Below are 24,124 nucleotides of genomic sequence, written 5' to 3' on the forward strand. Positions count from 1 at the left end.
AGTTTGTTTGCTTATTAAACCGTATTTACTATCTAGTATGTTAGCTTATGAAAAATTAAATAATATATTGAGTAGGAAGAGACCGGGACTGTAAGGAGTTACCAGATTTTTCAAGATAGCTACTACAAAAAGAGGTAAAAAACCTCCCCAAAAGACTCCTGTCAAACAGTTGTGTCTGTCTGATGGGATTTGACAAATGGATTTGCACGCACAGATGGAAGGAAGGGAGAGGTTAAGGGTTCGGCTTCTCCTTCTACCCGGGCTTGGGACAGCGCGTTCGCTGCTTTCCCCCAGCGCGGTGGGAACAAGCTCGGCCGCTCAGAGCTCGGCCCTCAGTGCTGAAGGCGGCGCGGAGCCCTCGGGGCAGCCCTGCGGCGGGGAAAGGGTACCCCGGCCCGGGCAGCGCCGTGTCCCTGAGCCGCCGCGGCTGCTCCCGTTGCGGGTCGCCCCGGCGTGCAGCAGGTGCCCGGGACCCCGGCCGGGGCGTGGGGCGGGTCCGTGCGGGTTCCGCCCGGCCCGGCGGCACCGCCCCCCGCGCTGCCCGGCGGGGCGGGGGCGCCGAGAGCCCCGGGCGGCCCTCGCTCCGCTCCGCTCCGCTCCGGCAGCGGCCGCCGGCGCGAACAAAGGCGGCGGCGGCAGGCGGCGGTGGCGGCGCGGCCGTGCGCGGCAGCCCGCCCGCCCGCCCCTGCTTCCTGGGCCGGACCAGGCGAGGCGGCCCCCGCCCCGCCGCGAAGCGGAGCCGCCGCCGCAGCAGCGCCGGTCGCGGGGCGCGCTCGCCGCCCGTCGCGGGAGCTGCATGTGCGCGGGAGCCGCGGCGGAGGATGGCCGTGCTCAAGCTCGCCGACCAGGTGGGCGCCGCGGGGCGGGCGGGAGCGGGCGGGCTCAGCCTCAGCCGCAGCCCCCGCGGCGGTGCGGGCGGTCGGGGGAGGCCCTTCCCCCTGCCGGGGGCCGCCGTGGAAGCCCCTTCGCGCGGGGCGCCGTGTGGTGCCGGCTCCCCGCCGCCCGCCGAGCCGCCGCCGATGCGCTTCTCTTCGCTTCCCGGCGGACATTGTCCGTGTGCGGCGGGCCGGGGGCTCGGAGCCGGGGCTGGGCAGGGCGCAGCTCGCCGGGGTCGCGGCAGCCGCTGCCGGGCGCGGGCTCTCGCCCGTCCCCGCCGAGCTGCCGCCCCGCGGTCCCCGGTGAATCCCTGACATCTCCCGTGGGCGGGGTGGGATGGAGGTGGGTGTCAGCTCGTTTCGAAAGGCCTCTCGGCTCTGCCTATCGTTCCTTTGGCTTTTTCCATCGTTTCGTTGCCGTGCCATACGTAGAAATAATTTTTCCTTTTTACTTAGGAAGTGCCTCTTCGGATAAGCTGTTGCCGTTCTTCACAGGCTACTAGGAAAACCTGTAGTATTAACACTTGGGTCGTGTTAAATTTAGCAGTGGGTATATAGCTGTAATCAGTATTAAAGTATTTCTTATCACTGGTAGGTAGAAGCATTTATAAATATTTCATAAATTGATATTATGACTCCCACATCCTCGTTTATCCATATACTCTACCAACTGTTACACATTTTGCGTGCTTTAATCTGCTATTTTTAATTCAGCGTGGTCAGCCTGTGATCTGCAGCGTGGGTGTCCTGCAAGCCTCAGACCCTTCCTGTGGGGTTCAGAAGGACTGCCTGCAGCCAGCCCCTCTCCAAATACCGGTACTTGGAGATCACAAGCCTTGCTCACAGTCCATTTATGCTTTTCCAAAATAATCTTCCACATGTACAAAGCTGCCACATAGCACATTGAAAAGAGTTTTGAAAGCAGCAAATGATAAAGCTGCTTCTAAAGTGAAAGCAATACTAGGGGACCAGACTATATTGTGCTTTCATGTGTAACAGAAGGCAGTATTTATGGGCTGCCTCCTGAAATGTCCCTTGAATATCCTCATCTTTAGATTTGGTGGTTATGACTGGCAATGAAAATGTTTCACACCATGAGGCTTCACTACCCCATGGTGCACAGACCGAGTGTCACAAGTAAGGAGATTTAGGTAGGAGCTGTGTGTTAAATATCTAAACAGCAAGCATTAATATAAAAAAATGTGTGTGTCACGAAGGACCATTTCAGTACTTTTTACATGTTTAGTGAAGCCCTTGAATTTACTGCCTTTAGTATTTTTAAACCTTTGCTGACATCTTACAGCAAGAATTTTGCTTCAGCAGCAGCAGTAGAAGTCAAAATATATTTAAGTCAAGTAGATCACATCTTGATGAAGTCTGTAGTGCTGTAGAAAAATGACAGACTGTTATCTTAGGGTTCTCCCTTTTTGTCTTCTCTAAGAAAGCTCAAAGCAGAGGGAGGAGACTCCTCAGAGCTGCTGTGACACCCCTGCAGTGTGCCTCCATTGAAAATACTCAAAATTTTGGTGAATGCTCATCATTGTTCCTGGTCAGGCTATGGCCTGGGACATGATAAGACAGGCTGATAATTTTTCTTTGTGGACACAGGTTTCCTGTTGTTTATAGAGGGATATGTTGGTCTACTTGTATCCATCCTACTGCGTCTCTTTTCATTTCCTTAATTTTCTTCAACAGATCTTTTTCTTTCACTTCTGAGAGAGTGGAGGAGGGGCAGGACACATTCAAAGCTGGCTGTGGTGCTTCCTCTTAAACCGAGAGCAGAAGTGTTTGTGTGCCTGTTTCTGTGTGCTGGGAGCTGTTGCTGGTGGAGCCATTCCCACCTGCAGCCCGAGCAGTGTCACCAAGGCACGGGGGCTGCGCCGCAGCAGCTCTGTGTGCATCAGGGCAAGCTCTGCTTCTCTTCTGTATCACATTGGAGGAGTGCTGGCCCACCTTGAGCAGAGAGAGACACAGTAACAGCAGCCTCGTATGATTATAGATAGACTCAGTCAAAAGAGAGGTGAATCTCTGCTGGAAAATGATGTGTCTGGGAAGATTTGCATTCCTGTAACCATTCCTGCGTGTACTCAGGCTCACTGGGGTTGTGGGAGCAGACCCCTGCATTTCTTCCTGCTCTTGAAGATTGAGGCAGCTGTGACAGTGATAACTTGCAGTGATTCAGGAAACGGTTTCCTTTTTCTAAAACACCAAAAGCCACAGCTCACAATGTCCTGCAGTGAGATTTGGAGTATGAGGGACACTCCATGCATCCCTGCAGTGGTCAGGACCTGTGCTGCTGTGAGTGAGTGTGGGCTGCTCTTTGTGCACCGAGTGTGAGGTGCTTCAGGTCTGAGTTGTGATGCTCAGGGAAGGTTGACTCTGAAACCAAGAGCTCTGTGGCTGTCGTTGGGATTTCTGTAGCACATGATTCCTTCTGGATCCACATCTTTTTTGACCAGTGAGGAGAGCATCATGTAGGAGATAACTAGAGAACCTCTCTGCTGGGAGTTTAAACGTGCCTTTCTCTTGAGTGATCTGTTTCCTCCTTGCCTCCATACTCGGCTTTTCTTACCAAGTGTATCTAACAGCACGGTAGTATTCAGACAGATGAGAAATTAATCACACTGCTTCTCCTACGGGCTTTGAAGACAGATATGTGTTAATAGTTGCTGCTTTTTTGATACAGCTCAAAGGTGCTAAAGTATTACTACGCTTAAACCTTAAAAGAGATAATCAGTTCTTTTAGCTGCATTCACTTGTTAGGCAGAAGAGCTCAGTTTAAGAGTTTAGCGTTGGTGTAGGTTACTTGAATTTCCTTCCAGTGATGGTAATTATTAGCTCATCAGTTGAGCCAAGAGAAACCTGTAAGTGGTTTAACCACAGGAAGTGTATTCTACCATCATTCATTTCTATATTAATTTCTTTCAGGCATGTAACTAGTCACTTTTGAATGACTAAATGTTAAGCAGAAAACAAGCTCAAATAATTCATAAAACTTAAACTAATTAATAGGATTATAATCTTTGTGCATAGTTGTGTCTGTGCATTTGTAAACATTCTGATATTCTAAATATTTCTGTCATATACAAATATTGCAAAACTTGCTTTAAATCTTAACACATTTATCTGGTCCTTTTCTTAACTATCTCTGCTGTGAATGTTAATTACAGCAAGCACGCAAGTTGTTTTAAGGAAAAAAACCTTTTTTTTCTTTTCAATTCTAAGAGATATTGCTGTACTGTTCCCTATCCAAGTCATTGGCTGTACCTTTTCCATTTCAGTAAGCATTAGTATTTTATATTGTGTGAGGGTACAGATGTTTATGATAAAAGGTTGCAATTAAGCTAGAGTTCAGAAGGAGCAGAAGACAAGTGCTCCAACAAGTGAGCAGCCAGAGGCTTTCAGGTGTGAGTGTTGCTCTCAAAGGGTGAAGGTATTGATCTGCTTGTGACTTTCACGGCTGCTTTTTGAGCAGCAGTTTTGCCTGGACCCACCTCTCTTATCCTTTGAGTAATCAGCAGATGTAAGGCTCTTCCTGCTGCCACTCTCCCTGCCTGCTGTCTGCAGTTCTTTGCCCAGCTTATTCCTCATACTTGCACCAAGTAACCTGGTTTCTTGAGAACTGTTTGTTTGCCACGTGCAAACTGTTCCAGAGAAAGTCTGGTAGCTGATGTCCCATCCAGTGTGCTTTTTCATCTTCATGGTTTCCACTGCTGGTTCTGGGCAGCAAACAGACAATTGCTCCTGTCAGCACCGTGTGAAAGGGTAAAATATCTTAAAATAATACTATATGTAAACTTCTGTGATTCACCTTTTGAAAATTATTGTGGAAGAACCTAAAGTTTTTGTAGTGTCTCCATCTCATTTTCAGTTTTGCCTTGCCAGCTGGGGCCTTCCTTGCAGAGTTGCCACCTCTGCCCCGGGACCACAGGTTGTCTCTTTAGCTAACTATCATCTTCTTTCTGTTTAAAGCCAACAAAGTCGCTCTGTGCATGGCTGTTTGAGTTGGGATGCCAGCTCTGCCTTCACCTCCGTGGCACAAATGTGCCCATTGTGCCTGTCAGAGCGGGGTGTGTGTGGGACATGCACTGATCAGAGGCTGATGCAAGCTCCACTGCCTGTTGGTGGTTATAGTTGTGCATGTTTGCAGAGGAAATGTACCACTCTGTCTTTGAAAGACACTGAGAAGGTTTTCTATAAACAAAAATAAAATGGGAAGTTACCTAGGAAGTGCAGCCCGTGTAGCTGCTTTTAAGAGATGTAGTGCTTGGTGGTTTCATGCCCGCACTGCCAGATTCAGTGAGAAGCTTGCTGTAAATCTGAGACAGACACAGGCTCTAGCTAGCCTTGGGCCAGTGCATCTGGAGGGCCATAGTTTACTGTGACTTCAGAGTCACCAGCCCAGGCCCTGTATGTACAAAACAACAGAATTACTTTTAGGCTGCCCTCACAAGCATGCATATGCATGCATAAGGGTAATGGAGCCCAGGTGAATGGTAGTGTATGTGCTTAGGCTGCTATTAACTGCAAGCCCTCATCCTGTCTCCTGGTATTTTGCCTGTTGTCCTTGATTGCTGAGGGTAATGCAGTGTGACTAGAATTGAAAGAACCATTTCTCTCCCTTCCCCACATGTTTTCCTGTGTTTGACAGTTCTTTGCTGACCATCAGGATCTTTTTTATTATGGTCACAGAGAAACAGCGTTAAACAGATGTTTAAATAATTTTAAACAGATGTCAAAGATCATAAAAATCTGCTGGACTGCAAAGGCTAGACTTGTGTCTGAACATACTTAAAACCAAAATGAATACAACAGAAACAGTCTCCTAAGAAAACCAATTACATTTCCAAGTGATGGTGTGTCTAACTTATTTCAGAATCATTCAATTGACAGTAATGTCTTTCTGTGTATCCTTTCTCTGTGACATGTAAAAGCATCTGAGAAAATGCCCCTGAATCTACTGTACAAAATAGGAGCAATGAACCTGTGCCCCATGCCCACAGGCAGTCCATGAGTTAATTTGGTGTGGCATGTGATGCCACGATTCCTCCCCTCCTCATATTATGACTAGATAATATTAAGGTGTGTATATTAATTTGCAGTCTTCTAAGTGGTTTTGAAAGGGCTCACAGCCAGAAAGAGATAATCTATTTTAGTACAAAATACTCAGCCACAAAACTAAGGTAGTTGTGGGGAGGGAAGGAAGAGGAATTTACGCACAGGAGTGTGTCTCTATTATTTTGTGTGAAATTAAGATGTGGTTGGACCAAAATAACTCTACTGTGGCTGCCACTGTCTTTCTGGAGCCGTGATATTCCTAGGCATTGTGCATACTGTGAGACATGGTTCCATGCTCTTTAAAATAAAATAAAAACTTTGGAAAAACTGGGACATGCCAGAATTCCTGGTCTTGTTCAGACCTGTAGGAGTGATGGTTGCTGCCATTTGGTATAGATGGCACCTTAGCTCTGACACAGAATCATCATATTGTTTAGATTGGAAAAGACCTTCAGGATCATAGAGCCCAACCATAAACCCAACACTGCCAAGAACACCATGGAAATACGTCCCTACACTCCTTCTAAATGCCTCCAGGGATGGTCCTGTTCAGAGGAGGTGGCTTTGGGTCCCCAAAAAGAGCAAGATGCAGGCTCAAAAGGAAAGCTGCTTTGCTGCCTTTTTTTTGGTCATGGCTTCTGCAATCTTTCACTTCCTAATAATTTTGTGACTTGTTTCAAGGTAAAAAGGAAGCATTTGAGTCAGGAGGATTAATTTATGGTGTGGTGTAGCGTGCTCAAGTATAGATCTTTCCTTAGCAGAGAAATTCTCCGGAGGTTTGCTGGGAAGGTTTGGCGTGGTTGTGCCTAGATGCCTGGCTGTTTTGAGGGGGGCGTGCCTGCCATCTTAGGGTGTTAGTTTTCTTGAGTTGCAGATGGCATCCAGCAGAACTTGCCCTCCTGTACTCTCTTGAGGTGTGGTATTTTATCCAGGCCTGACAGGGGCCTCATGACCTCTTCCTGCTCATCTCTTAAATGAAGATGTCATTGTCATGGCTACATTTAGTAGAGAAATAAACATAGCTCCCAGCTGGGGTGCTTGTGTAATGGCTTGGTTCCAGGAAGGTGATGTTTTTATCTGGATCCTTGCTGGAGGGTGGACAGATGTTTTCTGTGACCTGGGAACAGCAATGCCCAAGCTGGAGCTGGCTGGTCACTGGACGTGGTGGCTGCGTGTGCCGTGCCTCCCCTGGGACACGATTCCGGGTCGGTGCCACTGTCAGCAGCACCACACAGCGCTGATGGTCACACGCTGGGCTGGGGAACAAATCCCTGCGAGCAGAGAGAACTTGTAAGCGTTGTTTCTAGAGGTCTGTGTGTAGCTGACCCTGCTTGTTTGTTGCCAAGAGAGGTAGAGGCTGGGAAGTGTTGGTGATGGGAAGGGTTTCCCTGTGCTGGCTTTGCGGTCTGTTCAGGGAGGAGCCAGGCCAAGTCCCTTCTCCTCTTCCTGAAGCTGCCCCACCATTAACAGATTTTTGCTTGTGGAATGAGCAGTTTACTCTTTAAGAGCCACTGTTGGAGTTAATTCTGTCTTCAGGCTAATAGCTAATGCTTCAACTAACATATTATGGTTTTAGGCTTTTTTTAACCTCTGTCCAGAATTTTTTCCTTTCAGTGGTACTAATATTAGCTTGGTATCAACACATGCCTACAGGAGCTAGATATTGTAGGTATAAGCCTGTTAGGCAGATGTTTCAAAGTATATTCTGATAGCATTGACCATTTCCTCTGTTTTTTATTCCTGCTTTTCTTGAATGCCCTACTTCACATAGTGCCTCTGTATGTTGCAGAACATACAGGTGAGCTAAACTTGCTGACAGACTACCTCTGTATTTTAATCCTTTAGTGTGATTTTTTGGCTGTTCCTGTATTTAAATTAGCTTGTTGTTGTTCTTTCCAGAAGTACATATCTGTCATTTGTCACTTTTTTTGTTAGCTGGAAAGCTTGGGTTGGCAAGTTCCCACAGCTGCTGTCTGTGGCTTCAGCCTTTTTTTTTTTTTTTTTTTTACTTTGCTGCACTAGAAACATGTAGCAGCATGTTGGAACCCTTTAGCGTGTTGATGGGTGGGAATCAAAGCATTACAAAATTACATTTAAAGGGAAGAAATTATTTTGCAGTTTCAACCAAGGGTTTGAGGTCATTCTTGGACGTTTGCAAGGAGCTGGTCAACAAATTGCAGCATTTAGTTGTGGCTAGGTAATTGTGACATTCTGAAAGAGCGTGTGCTTTTTGATGACAGACATTTGCATGTGTTTTGCTTTTGGGGGAAGAAAAATCTTTCCTGTCTGCAGATGTGCAACCAAAATCGGAGGCTGTTGAATGGATTTCTTCCACGCAGTGCTGAACCTCCTGGCCTAGCAGGCTTGTCTGCTTGATGTTTGTTCTTCGAGTCACGAGCTGGTTTTTATATACGGATGTGCATTTTTGGGCTGGAGTTATTTGTCAAGGCTTGCTCTGTTGTATTTAAAAGACTACTTGGGGAGAATGAATGCCCTCACAAAGCCCCGCTTCCCCCTCACAGCTGCATGCTACTGCATCTTTGTGAGGAAGTAGACAAAACCAGAGGAGTTAACTCCTGCATAGGGTCTTAACTGATGTACCTGATGGCATCTATTTACTGAGCTGAGGCTTCAGCTCCTTTCCATAAAGGAATTGGTTTCTTATGACAAAACCTTGTGTTATTGAATTTCGTACATGTAGGATTGCTTCAAGGGCCATGTATTGATATCCTTAATTGCACAAAGTCTGCAAACAATCTCTAGTGATGAATAATTTTCTGTTTAAATGTTAGGATTTTTATTCTGGTAATTTTTTGGATCTCATTATATGGCCTGTTTTTTTCCCCCTCTTGCAGCCTTTGTAATTTTTTAGACTTGTTGCTTGAACAAATGTGTTTTGTCCATGTAAAAGCTTTAGCAGAACAGTTGTTTGGTATCTACTTGCTTGCATACCTCTAACTACATGTCTCTGTAAATGAAGCACTGCCAGAAGTAAAGAGCATATAACCTACAGAAATTTAAGTGTAAAAATGTAAAACTCAAGTATTGTATCTGCAGTGTATCAACTGAAAAGAAAGCACCAGTCAACTGTACCATTAGGTGCACAAGCTTTCACATTCTAAATATGATCAAATAATTTCTGTGAAAGGAAATGAGTGTGAACATTAATAAGCTTTTATATGCACTTTGTCATTAATAATAATGTAGATAATACCATTCAGATGGAGAATATAACCCACTTTATCACAGCATCATTTTAACATGATAGGCTCCTTGCCTTTCCAAGGTGAAAGAGCCACAGATTGCCTTCTGAAATCTCATTCTCAAATGAAGTTTTGCTTTTGGCTGTATCAAATCTAGACCAGCTTTGCAGGAATATGGGGAAGCTGCTTTGTATTTATAATAACACACTGGTTGCAGCATCTGTCTTGCTGTGTTTTTATGTATAAAGTTAATTTTTCCCATACTTCTAAGAGATAAAGGTGGCCATCATGTCCTTTTCACTAGTGTTTTTATTCTTGCCTCTATAGGTGTTTGTTTTGTTTTTGTAGTAAAGGTTACTTCTGTTGTGTTCTGTGCAGTAAGGCAGCACAACAGAGCTGTGCCTGTGCTGTTGGGCCTTGCTGGCAGCAGCAGATGGGTACATCAAGCTGTCTGGTGTCACCAGGCTGCTGGTGTCACTGCTGGAGCCAGCCGTCTTGCCATGGGAGCGGGTGCTAGCAGGGAGCCTGGCATCTTGAAGCTAGAATCCCACAGTATTATCTGGTAAAACACTGATTTGCTCAGTGCGGTCTTTAGTTGTTTAGCATGCCCAGGGTGAAAAATTAAACAACAAGGGCCTGAAAAATCCCATATTGTCTTTATGCTTCCAGCTGTCTTAATGTACTTGACAATGCAACATGCAGCACTTATCTCCAAGTTAGAATCAAGAGAGGGACTTATTTAGTCATTGACTTCAGGAACATTTCCAAAGTGTTCTACAAATGAAGTAAATGTGGTGTGCCAGGTTCTGCAACCATTGCCCCTGTTTGAGAGGAGCAGGCTTAGGTGAGTGATCTTGTTGCACCCTGCTTGGCATGAATCAAGCCTAGTATGAGGGATTTTATTTTTTCTTTTAATGTAAACAAGCCTTGATCCTTTAACTATATGCATAATCCTGCTCCTCTTTAGGAGATGTGGCCCAGCTTCTGATGGGGTTTTCTACAAGTGGAGCCTGTAGCTCCAATAACCTTGACTGGACACGAATCTGAGATTTCTTTTTTTTTTTTTAAGAAGCTGCCAAGGTGGCTTTAGAACTTGGAGAGAGGAGGTGGAAGGAGAGGAGTTGCCCTGGGCAGCAGAGGCAGAGAGCAGGAAGGATGATCGGAGGGGGCAGGCATTGTGTAGCTGGAGGTGCAGTGCTGCTGCCTGATGGCACTGCCAAGAGAAGATGCTTGTTACCCTTTTCACAGCTGGAGAACTGCTGCAGAGAAACTCTGTGACTTGAGTCAGGCTGAGAAGGGGGCTGGTTGCAGAGCAAGAGCCAAATCCTGATTTACCTCTTTCAGTGGCTGATTCACAGTGATGCCCTTCCTTCCTGCAGGTTGTTTTAACACTGTTTACTGTGTGGGCTGATGCCAATCTCATGATGTTGCAAGGTGAGAAATGAATGGTGACATGCGTTGTCATAGTCGTGTTAAATTCGATGAACATAGTGGGTTTTTTAGATATTTGTTCTGTAAACTGTAAAATCAGAATTGATGCTGCTTAAGAGCAAGTGCTCTGTTAGGAAATGGTTTCTAGGTCACCTGGTAGGTAAAGACTTATTCTGGCTGATTGCTGTGGGTGGCTGTCTTTGGTCACTAATCCTGTGTCATAGGCTTAGTGTTGTGTCCTGGCAGTGCAAATGGTAAAAGTGAGATCAGCCTGTTATGCATCAATATTGCTTGTTTAGCCTAAATGTCCTAATAATCCAGGACTGCCTGACTCTGCCATGGAGCTCACATGCATGTGAAGCTGGGTCATTCAGATAAATGAAGATTAGCCTCTCAAATCTGAAAACTTACTGTCAGTGGATTAGATGGTGCCCTTTGGGTACATTTCACACAAGCTCCATTTCATGTCTGGCTCAAACTCAGCAGTCTTGGAATTATAAAATCATTCAGGTAGGAAAATACCCTTTAGATAATTGAGTCCAGCTGTTGAAAACACCATTAAACAACTGTCACAGCTGGCACACTACAAACTCATTAGGATACAACACAGTCCTTCAGCAGAAATGTTTGTGGTTTAACATAGTGCTGGCTGATTCCCATACCATGTTTGAGTCATTTAGATACCTCCTTAAGTAGGGATCAATACATTTAAATTAAATTCTAACACAGGTAATCCGCTTGAATACAAAGCAGGCATTTTAAACCCATTCAGAGACCCCACTATGTCTTCTCACTAAGCTCTGCTTATTATGGGTAAATATTTATAGACATATAACCTAGTTTCTAATTAGAAGAAGTTCCTCCTTCCAGAATCATTTTCAAGAAGACTGGTTAATTTGTCCATCACCCCTGCTTCCCAGAGGAGCGTTATTTCTTTTCTGCAAACAGGAGCAAATGGAGCCAAACAGATTCGCCCTCCTCCATGGCAAAGGTTCAGACTAGCTAAACCAGCCATGTAGCCTGTGTAGCTCCAAGAGTGAATTATCCAGACCTGGGTTCTCTGAGGATGTGCCCACTGTTGGTGGGGAGATCACACAGCCCAGGAGCACCTGCAGGCTGTGGCTTGGCAGGTGCAGCTACCTGGGGTAGCTGGTTACAGAAACCTTGCCTTTATCCTCTTCCTACAGGCATAGGCACAGCTTTCACATTAATCTGGGATTGCATTTGGGATCTCCTGGTTCCTGTGTAGAGTTTGCATATCTTTAATGGGGTTTTATGCATGCTCCGTGCCCTCCAAGGCAGGTTTGTGATTCACCAGAAAGCTGTCTGGAAAAGGAGAGACAAATGATGGCAAACCACAGAGCAGGCACATGATCTTCAGCACTTCTTGTTCCTGCGGGGCTGGCTGAAGACAGCTCCAAACTGTCTGAAAAGCCTTGTGTGACTCCTAAGGGATGACTCTGTGCAGACACAGGGTCTCCAATCCTTTAAACACTTGCACACTTTCAGACAGTTGTCTGGGGAATTCTTCAGTTGGCTGTGTGGTAGGGACAAAAATTAAAAGGAGTGTACAAGCAGGTGTAATTCAGTGGCTGAAGCCTCCAAAAAGCTTTAGCATAGAGCAGGCTTTCTCCTAGGGCTTGTCTTCAGCTGCTTACCTAGGACTAAGCAAATAGGGAAGGCTCTGTCCCACAGAAGTTACAAAATGTCTTTATGCATTTTCTTTTCGTGTGAGATTGAGCTGTTCAGAGTCTGCTGGACTGAACTGCACTGCTACTTGCTGGGATATTGTAACATTAAAAAAAAAAAGTACAGTGAAAATAACTGCTTCACCTCTGTGGGTACAGTTCCAACCACAGTGTCGCATTTGTTTTATTCCCGATGCTGTTTCTCTTGATGTATTTTGTTTGCTTTCAAGCAGTAGGCTTGGAGAGAACACTCCAGAGTTTTGCCTGTTCTTAACAAAAGGTTCAGCTGATACATTAATTGAACCTTGAACATGTGCAGTAATATTTTTAAGCCACAGTAGATGTTTCACCAGTAAGGTGACTCTCTCGAAAGAGGGATAAAGTTTGCTCAGCCAGAGGAGAGCTTTCTTGCTTGTGCCTTATTGTATAAATTCCTGCATGTTGTACTGCCCCACAGAGTTGTGCTGAGCTCTGGTGTTCATAGCAGGACAAGTGGAATCAACATAAAAGCCATCTTTCCGGTGAGGTCTGCCTTAACCAAGCTGAAAAACCAGTCAGACCTACTTTATATTGTCCATGTCCTGTTTTTGGGAAAGAAATGTGGTTGAAGACAAGCTTTGTATTACCAGTGAGCCCTTAGAGGGTAGTAAAACTGCCTGCAGAAATATAATTAGAAGGGGCTTTAAGTGGTTGTGGTCTGTTCCCTGGTGCTTTCCTTACCTGTGTAGCACAGCCAGGCTTGGGATACTGTGTCTGGTTTCTTGCCCTACCACCAGGCAGGCCTGGGTGCTGATTTGCCTTGCGATGTGGGAGAACTGCCACAGGTTAGGCAAAGCCAGAGCAGCTTTAATGGCAGGGACTGCCCGGGTCCTGCTACTGGGAAGGGGCCATGTCTGTGCAAAGAGTTTGCTTCCCCATCCTGAGGATTAGGGATCCAACCTGTGGGCTTCTTTCTTTCACAGTGGGGATCTGCTTTGTTACTCTGCCAGCCCTTTCCCTAGATAGCGGCTAACCCTGGATTTAAAGACCCCAGAAGGGACAACAGAGTTCAAATGTCTTTTTGATCTTTGTTGCTGAGGCGAAGTTGGATAATTTGCTGTGAGCTGATTTCAGTTGTGCTTGGAAATTTACTGAAACAGCTACTCCGAAATAACTACTCTGAAGAGATATTTTGGTGTGGGCGCTCATATTCTTGCATAAGAGCGTAGTTTGCTGGTCTGTCTTAGTGCACCATGGAACTAAAATAATTGCTGACTAACTATTCAAGAATAGTGCTTTTGGTAGATGCCTGAGCACAGAAAAGCCCACTACAAAGAACAAAGACACCCCCCATCCCACCCTGATTGCAAAGAGGATGTTCTTCCCAGGGTATTTAAATAGTTCTGTTCATTGATGTTTGTTTAGAAAAGAGCAGTGGTAAGTTTTATGTTGCATGGTTTAAAATATTTCATATTCATTAACAAATGAGTACCAATTAATTTTACATTATGATGCTTAAGGGGTAGACTGGAAGGAATGGTATTTAGCTGTGGCTGTTTGGCAATTATGACCTTGTATATAATAACAGGCTCAATAAATTCTTGATGTGAGAGAGCACCATTAATCAACACAGAGTTAATTAACTGTGCTGCTTATTTAGGAAGTGATGTGCAGAATGGTCTGCATCTCTGCAGTGCTGCAGGCTCAAAATGTTTGATTTGTTTGATACCTGCCTTGTTTACATAGAAATTTCCCACAAAATTGGTGCTGAAGAGGGAGCAACACTTCCTCCAGGTGACTGAACACTGGTCCCACAGGTCATTTTCTTCCATGGCTCTGACACTCTGGCAGACCTTACACCGGTCACTGTGTCACTTAGGCTTTCTGTCACCTCCACGTAGAAGGTGGAAGCCTTTGGATGAGTGCTGCAGCGCTGGTAATGGAAAGTGCTCTTGCATCAATGGTTTTGTTTAGGTTAATCTTTTAAGACTGACAGGAAATTAGGAATCGTGGTGATAATTAAGAGTTATACTCATCAGCTCTAATTTAGACTTTATATAGGACTGTTTCTTTCTTGTGTGCTTTTTTTAATAATCTGAACTATAGTCCAAAAATGGGAAAATGAACAAGATTCAGTGCATGTTCAGAAAGACAAGCATCCATCTCTGTACCACTCACCCCTCCACACTCCAAATCGATCTTTTCATTTTCCTGATAATGTGATACTTAGAAGTATCTTAGAAGTATGAAACTGTCTTGGCCTTTTGAAATGGCCATCCTTTTGTTGGCCTAGTGTGCATATTAATATGAAAGATGGATTTCTAACATGGCATTGTACATTTTAATGTATATTTTTAATTATATATGTACATTTATATATATGTACATTTTTATTACATTGTAGATAATCTGTCTTTTTTGCTGTCTCTTGAACCACTTTAATAGCTGGGGTCACTGTGGACTATCACAGAAGGATTCAAAGGTCTGAGCCATGGGAGTGCTTTAAGTTTGCTGAGAGCAGTGCTCACTAAGTGCCAGTTTGGAGAGTTTGAGTTACTCCAGTATGAGAGAAGTGAGAGAAAGCAACTGTTTTCCTGCTGCTGGAACATAAAACCTCCTGAGTTCATATGCCCTGTTTTTATTCTTGAAGTTAATTTAACTTAGAGGTATAGCACAAGCAGTCTTCTTTCTTTTCCTTTTTTCTTTACGTAAGTGCAGTTAAGTGTAATCCTTCATCTTCTGTTCTCTCTCTGCCACCTGGGCTCTTAGTCTTAATTAGAGGCTCTTTAGCAAATAGCTTATACAAGAGTGGCTTAGTATTACTACCACAAGAGATGGCAACCAAATAGGGCCAGAAATAGATGAGCAGAAAATGTATAGTCTGAAAGTGTAATGGAATGCTCTTTGCCATTTATAATGATGCAACTAATTATAGGGGCCTGAGAGTGGGGAAGGAGAGAGGAAGAGATTTTCACTTTAGATCTCAAGGCAGAGAGAAAAGTAATGGCTCAGCCAATTGTTCGTCTGCAAATGGGATTTTTCTGCCACAACCACACAGCTTCTGTATTTGATACAAAGGAAAGCAGTAACCCTTAAATGATAGAAAAACAACTGTTCTTTTTTTTCCCCCACTTTTTTACTACCCACTCTGGGAAACAGAAGTCAACTGACACCTCTTCTTATTAACCCCGAAGTGTAGCTGGTGGTTATGGCCTGGCATCCCTACTTTTCCGCCCTCCCATCCAGCTCCCTCCCTGAGCGCTGGCGTGGCTCCTGCTGACTCTGGCGGCTCATCCTGTGCTCCAGCTGCCATGCAGACAGCACGTGCAGAGAGGCTGCTCCACTTAGGTATGTAACACTTTCTCAAATTCAGCCTTGGGCCAGGTTCTTCATGAGCTGCAGGGGAGTCAATCCAGAGAATGGGCAATACTGTACTAAGCTGGTATTAATGACAGCTCTTCCATTTGAGTTCTATGGCCCTTGGTCCCACACACAGATGTCTTAAGATGTGCACTACATGGTACATGTATAGATCCTTAACATTTATTTTATTTCTGAGTTCCTTTCAACCATGGTTTTCTTTGGAGCCATGCATGTTATTCCTTGTTTGGAGAAGCCCCGTCTCTCTTGCCTGTATATTAGTGCAATTTTTCCTTCCTCATACCTCTCATGTTTTCAGAGTGTGGTGGAAGATGGTCTGTGCTTTCCCCTGTGCCTAGCTTGTGTCACAGAGTCCAAGTCCTGGACTTTACTCCTTGACTTTACCCCTGTTTATGTTTCCAGCACAGTCTCTCTTTTCCTTTTTTTTTTACCAGCTGCCAGAGTGTCTTCAGTGCTGTGAAGTCAGATGAAAGGTAGCAGTTAAAACTCCCTTTGCAGCAGTCCTTCCCTTGGGTGTGCTGGTAGAAACCCCTTGGATCTCTACTGAAGTTTCATCATCCCCTTCATTCTTAGCTTCAGAAGAACTAGGATTGTTCAGAAGTTCTAGGATCATTTTCTCCTGACACCACCAAAAAACCTGAGCTGGGGGGCAGTACAAGCAAGAGTCATTAGTTTTCAATAGTTTTAAGTATCATATGTCATTTGTAGTTCATAATTTCTAATGATTTCATGAAGAGATTTTTCTCCATTTGTTTTGGCTTTATAAACAGCCCATATTTTTTCTCTTACAACAAAATGCTGATGATTTTATGAATATGTTAGGTGTAATTTGAAGATGATAAATGATACTAAAGATCACTTGGTTATATGATGTGGAAGGTATACAAGTAATGGATTCAAGCAATACAAGCAATCAGAAAAGGCTGAAAAATTGAAATCTAAAACAACCATAGTAACAGTGTGGTATTTTAGACTATTTTTGAATATGTGAAAGGTGGGGAAGATGCAAGACTGGAGACAGGCAAATGTTGTGCCTGTTTTAAAAGAGGGGAAGTGAGAAGCCAGGGAATTAGTGTAATGCTAACACTGTGAAGTGTACAAAGCAAGTTGTTGGACTGATGTATAGATATCTGGGTGATGTTAAGGTATTAAAAAAAGAAAACCACAGAAAAGCATGGAAACAAATGTTAGTCCTAATGAAGGGCCCATATCTTTACTTTTTTCTTACAAAGATTCAGAGAGGTGGGAAGGCTGGTATTATTTCAGATTTTGGAACTACAATGACATTTGTTATAGCTAATTTTTTAAAACGCTTTAAGTATGGTGAGGTGCAGCCTGGTCCCCCAAATTTCAGCAGCAGTTGAATTTCCATGTATTTAATGGCATGCAGCCTTTTTTGATAATATGAGGAGGATTGTGATGTTAAAAAGTCATAAAATGTCTTGTTCCCAGAAGTCTCTGGCATGACTGAATTTCTGTAGGTTCTTACAATCTCAGGATTTCTGAGAAGTGAAGTCTCTGCTGTTGATTTTTTTGCTCTGTTCAGGGAAATTGGACTTGGTGCACATTTTTTGAAACTTGCAGACCACCAGCAGAAACCACCCTGTGAAGGCCCTGGACTTTTGCGAGCTGCTCCAGACGTGAGGGGAATAATAGGGAACAGTAAGTGCTAGGCTTGTTCCTCATATGAGTGTGATGATAGAGGCTGACACCTAGGCAATTTTCAACTATTTCTAAACTGGGAAGCTGATAAAAGACCCCACTGTATCTTCACCACTCCTTTTTCTTGACTCTTCTTTGCAGACCCTCAGAAGGGAGCTCTTCACTTTCTGCCAGTGATGCGGCTTTCTGATCAAGCTTTTGCCATGGCTGCAGCAAACTTGGTCAATAGTACAGGAAGAAAGACACTTTTGGCATGGATAAAAATTACAGGATTTTGTTGCCAAGGCAAGCAATTCCAGTTTCAGCATGCAAAGGGGAAAAATATGCCATTGTCTAGTTTAGTGAAAGCTGTAAAACTGAAGGAAAATAAATGTACTCTAAAATATGTAAGGAATTTGACAGTGTCTGAATTTACCCAGCATTATAAGGTAGCAATTGCTTGTAGATACTGACTCTTCCTTCAGAAGCATTTTTAATCCTTACATGGTGCACTGAAGTTGTTTTCTTGCATTCCAGTATAAATATTTCCATCATGTTACAAGACAGATGAATGAATGGAAGGCAGAGAGATAAAGTGATATTTTCTGATGAGAAGGTTTCATCTTAAGAGGTCTAAAAGAGCTGTCTGTTGTGGGCATTTTGATTCAGTTGGTATAGCTGAAGGACAATTCAATGGAAGTTTTAATATCAGGGTGTGAACAGGGTGTCTTTGTATCAGATTTCCTCCTTGAAAAAGACTCTTGCTTAATGGCTTGCCAGATGAAGGAGTTAACCTCTTACAATATTTGTTATATATTCGGAATTTCGAATATTTTATTCATCTGGCTGCAGCTAGACAAACCAGAATTTCTGCTGCTTGTATGGATTTTAAAGGTTTGATATATTTGGCTCCTTTCTAACTTTATAATAAATTCCATCTGAAAGGAACAGTGATTAAGGAGAGTTAAGAGAACAGATACCTATACACAGCAGATTTCAGAGTACATTTACCTGTTTCTCATGACTGTAGAACGTACACTGTAATTGCTTGAGAGGCCTTCAAGGTGAAGAGAGCAAAATCTAATCTTGAAAACAAAGGACAAGTTAGATGAGGAGAGGAACAGTGGGGAACGTGATTTCCGCGTGCCTCAAATACCTGGGATGGGTTATTTTGTGATTTGAGAAGCCTTTGTGGTAAGGTAGGAGCTCTCTGTGGCTGATGCCAGTTCTTTTTGAACTCCATGCTCTCAAACCCATTGTAAACATAACCTTTACCTCAGTGGGTTGGCTGGGTCTCACAGATAGATTTAATGCATTTCTTGAAAGCATTTGAGCTTGTTGATCTCTTTCCCATTCCAGTCAGTTCCTAATGAAACCACTGCAGGTGCTTGTTCCAAACAGAGGGATCTCCTGGGGGAACTGGAGTAGAGAACAGGAACAATGCACTGCTCTGTTTCCATTGGGAAGAAGCAATACAGATATGCTTACAGCATTTCCTTGTGCAAACTAGGAATTGTCTTTTCAGTGACTGTGCTGTTCCAGCACAGAGTCTTTGGCATGGCTCTTCATTCTCCCCCTGAATGTAGAATGAATGTCCCATCTGGTTTTGTAAAGATGGAGGTTTGCACACAAGCAGCCACACTTCCCTTATGTTCAAAGAGGCCCTGACCTATCTGCAAGCTTCCTTGCAACCAGTGATGCCGGTGTTTGCAGTTCTGGGGCTGCATGGCTGAGCCCAGAACCCACTGTTCAAATAGGAACAGTGCTGTTTCTTCCTCTCTTACTGTACTGCTCCAGAGCTTGTTAAAGTCAGTGTTCACCCTTTGGAGTTATTGTCTTTGTGTTGTCAATGCTTTACTCTTCCATAAAAAACTTAACACCATCTTTCCCACCTCATCCTGGCTCCAAACAGTTATTAAATTCCGTGTGTCGATCCCCTGTGACATTTCTCTCCTTGTTATCAGAGTAGCTGAGACCCTTTGGCTGCCTTTGCTTTTCCCTTCCTGAACTTTGTCTTGCTTCCTTTTAAACCACCCAAAGACTGTCTCTGAAACTGTCCTATAATTATTTTCATCTGTTTACTTTCTTTGAATTTTTCTCCTGCTGTATTCCTGTCTTCTGGAACTATATTTTGCTTTATTTTCTGCCAGCTGTGATTTTGCTTGACTAATGCTCTTGGCATCATTGCTGCCTTGCAGGGTTTCTGTAGAGAGAGGGGGCCTCTGCAGATGGCCTGTGGGCAAGCTGCTGTGGCCAGGGGGATCAGCTCAACACTTGTCCCTAAAACCCTCACCCACATGCTAGGTCTGGTGAGGCAGAGCCAGGTATTTCTTGTTAAATGAGGAATGCTTTGTGTGATTGCACACGTGCCAGGGATGATTTTACACCCAAGTACTTTGGGAACAGTGAAACTTCCAGATAGTTTCCCCTGTTTGCTGGTTGAAATCGTTTCAGCAAAGAAATTCCTCATTGAAAGTCATACTCTATCACAGGGCCATAAAACACTGTGCCTTGTATTTTGTATTCTGTCTGGCTTTGAAGTATCTGATGCTGAAATCCATGTGTGAAGCACTCTGTCATGCTATTAGAAGGCACCTACATTTATAGCTGCAATTTGGTTTCTAAAAATGTTGACTATTTTATTTAAAAGAATTTATTTGGATGTGTGGCTTAAAACAGCAATGAAGCCATATCCTGTCTCTAAAAGGTGTTATTGAATGTTCAGGAATGTATTCAATATCCAGATATAAATTAAAAATTCAGTCCCTGAGTGCTGTAATAAAAGAAGTTAGGACTAAAATAGCCATAGGCCTGTGAGTTTTATTATGTCATTGCAGGAATTTCTGTGAACAGTGCATAGAAGACCTGAGTTATCTGAAACGGGCTGTCCCAAACCAGCCAGGGCTCCTTAGTCCCTAGTGCCCAGGGAAGTGAGGATCACTTCCCTCTTCTGGCTCAAGCATCGTCTGCCAAAGGAACTCCCAAAATTGAGTGATGCTCCAACATAGCTGCTCTATCAAGATGTCTTACAGCTGTGTGATTTCACTTTAATTGGTCCTATCTGTTTTATTTCTGATGTCTGTCTTCCCTCTCCTTTAAATCACAATTATTTTCCCCCTGAAGGCTGTGTTGAAAAGATGACAGTATTTTAGTTTGCACAGTATCTCTTGCAACCTTCGGACACTTGTATGTAAATTTAAGCTTGATTGTGACCCTGACAGCTGGCAAAGGAAATGACTTGCAGAGAAGCTTGGGGTGCTTGCTGCCAGCCCCTCGGCCCAGGCTGTGCCCACCTGAGGAGTGGTGCTGTGTCCTGGACTGCTCCATGGAATAACTTGTGCTTTAACATGTGCTGTTCTGGGATTTCTGAGACCAGCTGGCCTGGCACACTATCAGAGCATGCAGAGGCTCCTTTTAATCTGGAGGAACAAGTCATGGGAAATACTGATCTTCTGAAAGACATTCATTGCTCGTTTGCTTTGATTCCTGTTTTACCTTTCAAGGTGAAGATGACATGGCAGGACAGAGTAATGGCTTGGAGGGCTGTCTAGGGTTTGTGGGGCCATCTGTTTTGCAGGCCTGATATTAATTCCCTGCATATGTGTTGTTGCTCTGCAATCTGTTAATACAGTATGTGCAGGTTCAGAAGAAATGTGCAGCAAGCAGAAGAAATGCATTTATCTTCTGCTGGCAGAGACTGCAGCCCTGCAGAACTGACTTAAAATGTGGTTGTTTGCTTGTGGGGTAAGCAGAAATATCTCTTTTCTGGTTGTCTGGTTGTCAAGGAATTTCTTTGAATGTCACTTGCTTTTTACAATTAACCTATCACAAAATACCTTAATGAAACCTTACAGGCATTTTTAACTCCCAGCACAACTTACTGGATTTATATTAGTTGTCTATAATGATAATTGCCATTCAGGAACTGCCTTTTAGGTGTGCAGACATAAAAGCTTGGCTCCACCAAAATTTATGGGCATGTTGCCATTACCTTGAGCAGACTAGCATTTACCCTTTGGATGTTGGCTCCTGATCCTAGGAATGCTCAAGAGACAGCCTTGTTTGCGTTTCATATGTGTCTGTTAGCATGAGCTCCTTGGGCTGGAGTCACTATGCTGGTGGAGCATCTCTTGTAGGTTTCATACTGAAGTATTAATCCAGATAAGTACTTTAACACAGGTTGAATTTAGAATTTTGGAAGATCACTCCTTATTTCTAACTGTCTTTAATTTAGGTGTTAATGCTGGGATTGCTGAAATTGACTGTTGAAATTCAATGTGTCTTGAGCCTGCATGGTGACAGCATAGACAGATCTTGGTCTTGCTTTTAACTTAATTCTTGGTAATTTCCTTATGTTAATTCTTGATATTTTCCTTATGTTAACAAAGCATGCTGGAGGAGGCACCCTGATGCTGGCAGCTGGCCATGAGGCATCTTGGACAGGGTGGAAAAGATTTGGTGAAGGGTTGGCATTTGGAGTTCACCCCCTGAAAAGACCACGGTGCCTTTTGGGATAGGCATCAGTAAGTCTTTGGCTTAGTGGGTAATACTGAGAACAGATACAGAAAAGTGCTGAGTAGAGTGGTGCTGTAGTGGTACATAAAACATTGCTCTGCTTTTCAGCCGGCTCCTCCTGGGATGTGCTTCTCAGGTGCTTCATTGTGGGGGCTGTGCTTGGCCTCCATCCCTAAGTGGGCACATGGTGACAATCATGGGGTGGCCAAGTGCCCGGAGCTCTTGTTCTGGCTGTAGCACTGGCTCAGTGCTGTGACCAGCCTCAGCTGTGACCTCGCTGTGGTGGCTGCTGTGTTGTGGGATGTTCAGGAGATGCCTCTGCTCTCAGAGGTGTTTGGTACCTTCTGTAGGCACCCTGCCAGGGGTAAGTTTTGGCACAACACTCACAGGTACAGTCTTGCTGTGTTGCCCCCTGCCTCCATCCCGATGGGCTGCCTCTCCTTCCGAAGCCACAGGTGTTTTGCTCCCTGTGCTCCAGGTGTTTCCATGCTGGTGCCATGGCTGTGATCAAGGTGTCCTCCACTGCTGTGTTGAATAGCTCCTGCCAGAAGAAAAAAATAAACTTTGGACACAGTCTTTCTCTTGTGGTTGAATCTGTTTTCTTTTGTGGCTGCTGAAACAACCTGCAAGCAGAGTGGTTTTCAGGATGTTGCTGGAAGGAATGGAATGGAAAATCATGGGCGTGTATCACATGGCACAGGTTCAGGAGTTGTCTAGCACCTCTTGCTTTAATGTGATGAGCTTTGCTGCATTTGTTATCCTCCTGTTGACTGCAAGCATTGGGCATTTCGGAGGACACAAGAAAAGGGTGTTCCTTTGGTAAATAACATTTACCATGTATGTGAAATATCCTTATTTTCTGTCTAATCTTTTGTGGGAATGGCAGTGCTATTAGCTTCTGATTTAGTAATTCTTGATTCTTGCTTTCTGTCCTGATCTCTTCAATGATGTTTTTAACTGTTACACAGTTGTCTTTTTGCACCCAACCATGTTCAGAATAATTTTTATCCCTCTAAAATCCCTGTGAATAGCTTTATTCTGGTACCTGTATATTTGACAGCTGTCACAAACAATGCCAGTTCTTCCTGAAGGACAGGACTGGAACTGACATATACTGTCCTTTCTGTTCTGTATACCTGGTTTGAATCTAGGAAATGTTCCTTTTTGTATATGATAATAAGATTCAGTTTAATTTGTTATTAGTGACTAAATTCAGGGTTTTCTTTTCCTCCCAACAAGGTTTGTACCTCCAAGAATCTTCCCTGGTAATGTGAAGATGAAATTATTTAAGTCTAAACATTATAAGAAAGGGGAGATCACAATATAGCCGCCAACTAGTTAATTGTTAACTATATTATTTTAGACACTAAGGAGTGTTTTACTGATTTTGTAATTAGTAAAAATACAATTTCTTCATGTCACGCTCAGGATGTTAGCTACAAGTTTAAATGAATCTGCTGTCTTCAATTACATGTAAGCTGCATATCAGTTTGCTTCACTTAATAGCAAGGACATTCTGTAATTGAGGTATTCTGCACTGTGACAGACAATTTTATATAAATAGGTTTTTATATACCACCATCATTTCTAATATTGAGGGATCAGTGGTCCATGAAATCAGATCTACGTGGCTATTCCTGGTGTATTAGCATTACCTAATTTTCTGTGACAAACCTGGGGAATACAATATGGTAGAGGGTTTTGGTTGCCTTTGTTCTGCTGGAAATGACCTTCATTATGTGTTAACCTGACACCTGCACAACATTGTGTCCTGGTTGCCTAGATGTACAAATACAGATGATAAAGTGACAGGTGCCTGTTTTTCTAGATGGACAGGTACTAATTCAGAAGAAGAATGAGAAGGCCAGTGTTCAGCAGGAACAGTGAAAATTCCTATCTAATTACTTCCACATTATTTAAGTGAAAAGGTGAATGTTTAGGTTGTGTGGTTTTAGCAAGGTAGTTTTAAAAGAACTGTAAGCAGATTTGTGCATATACTGAGCAGTAATAACTTTATGTTCTGTAGTACTCTGTACACAATTGAAATTTAGCATATAAGTACTTCATGTGACAGCTAACATTATCTTTAAGAATGAAGAATATTGTAAACAGCATATGCACCTACATGAAATATTGGTAAGCTGGGAGTAAGCTCTTTCCTAACTGATTCAGTTTGAGAGGTGCAACTCTCAAGTGTAATGTTGTGTTGTGCTTCTGCTGCAAATGAAAAGATTTTGAAGCTGCTTTCAAAATGCAGTGTTTAATATGACACTATGTATGTCAAAATACAGATGGAATAATGCCAGGACTAGTACAACAAAAGGTAACACAGAGACTGGAAATTTTGTACAGA

The 24,124-nt window shown here is 43.6% G+C and overlaps 1 protein-coding gene across 13 annotated transcripts in view; it reads left to right on the top strand.

Annotated features, from left to right (window-relative positions):
* Positions 1-327: 327 nt before the first annotated feature.
* Positions 328-24,124, top strand: part of ANKRD44 (ankyrin repeat domain 44) — a 130,426-nt gene continuing 106,629 nt past the window's right edge. For 4 of the 13 annotated variants that reach the window (XM_068196282.1, XM_068196284.1, XM_068196288.1 and 1 more), the window contains exon 1: positions 566-848. In XM_068196282.1, the coding sequence (XP_068052383.1) occupies positions 822-848 (27 nt within the window). In that variant the 5' untranslated portion in view covers positions 566-821. Of the gene's footprint in view, positions 849-24,124 lie in introns of all 13 variants that reach the window. The other 9 variants (XM_068196293.1, XM_068196283.1, XM_068196292.1 and 6 more) reach the window with 4 other exon arrangements.

The sequence above is a fragment of the Anomalospiza imberbis genome, chromosome 7 (assembly GCF_031753505.1).
Source record: "Anomalospiza imberbis isolate Cuckoo-Finch-1a 21T00152 chromosome 7, ASM3175350v1, whole genome shotgun sequence".
NCBI classification, from domain to species: Eukaryota; Metazoa; Chordata; class Aves; order Passeriformes; family Viduidae; genus Anomalospiza; species Anomalospiza imberbis.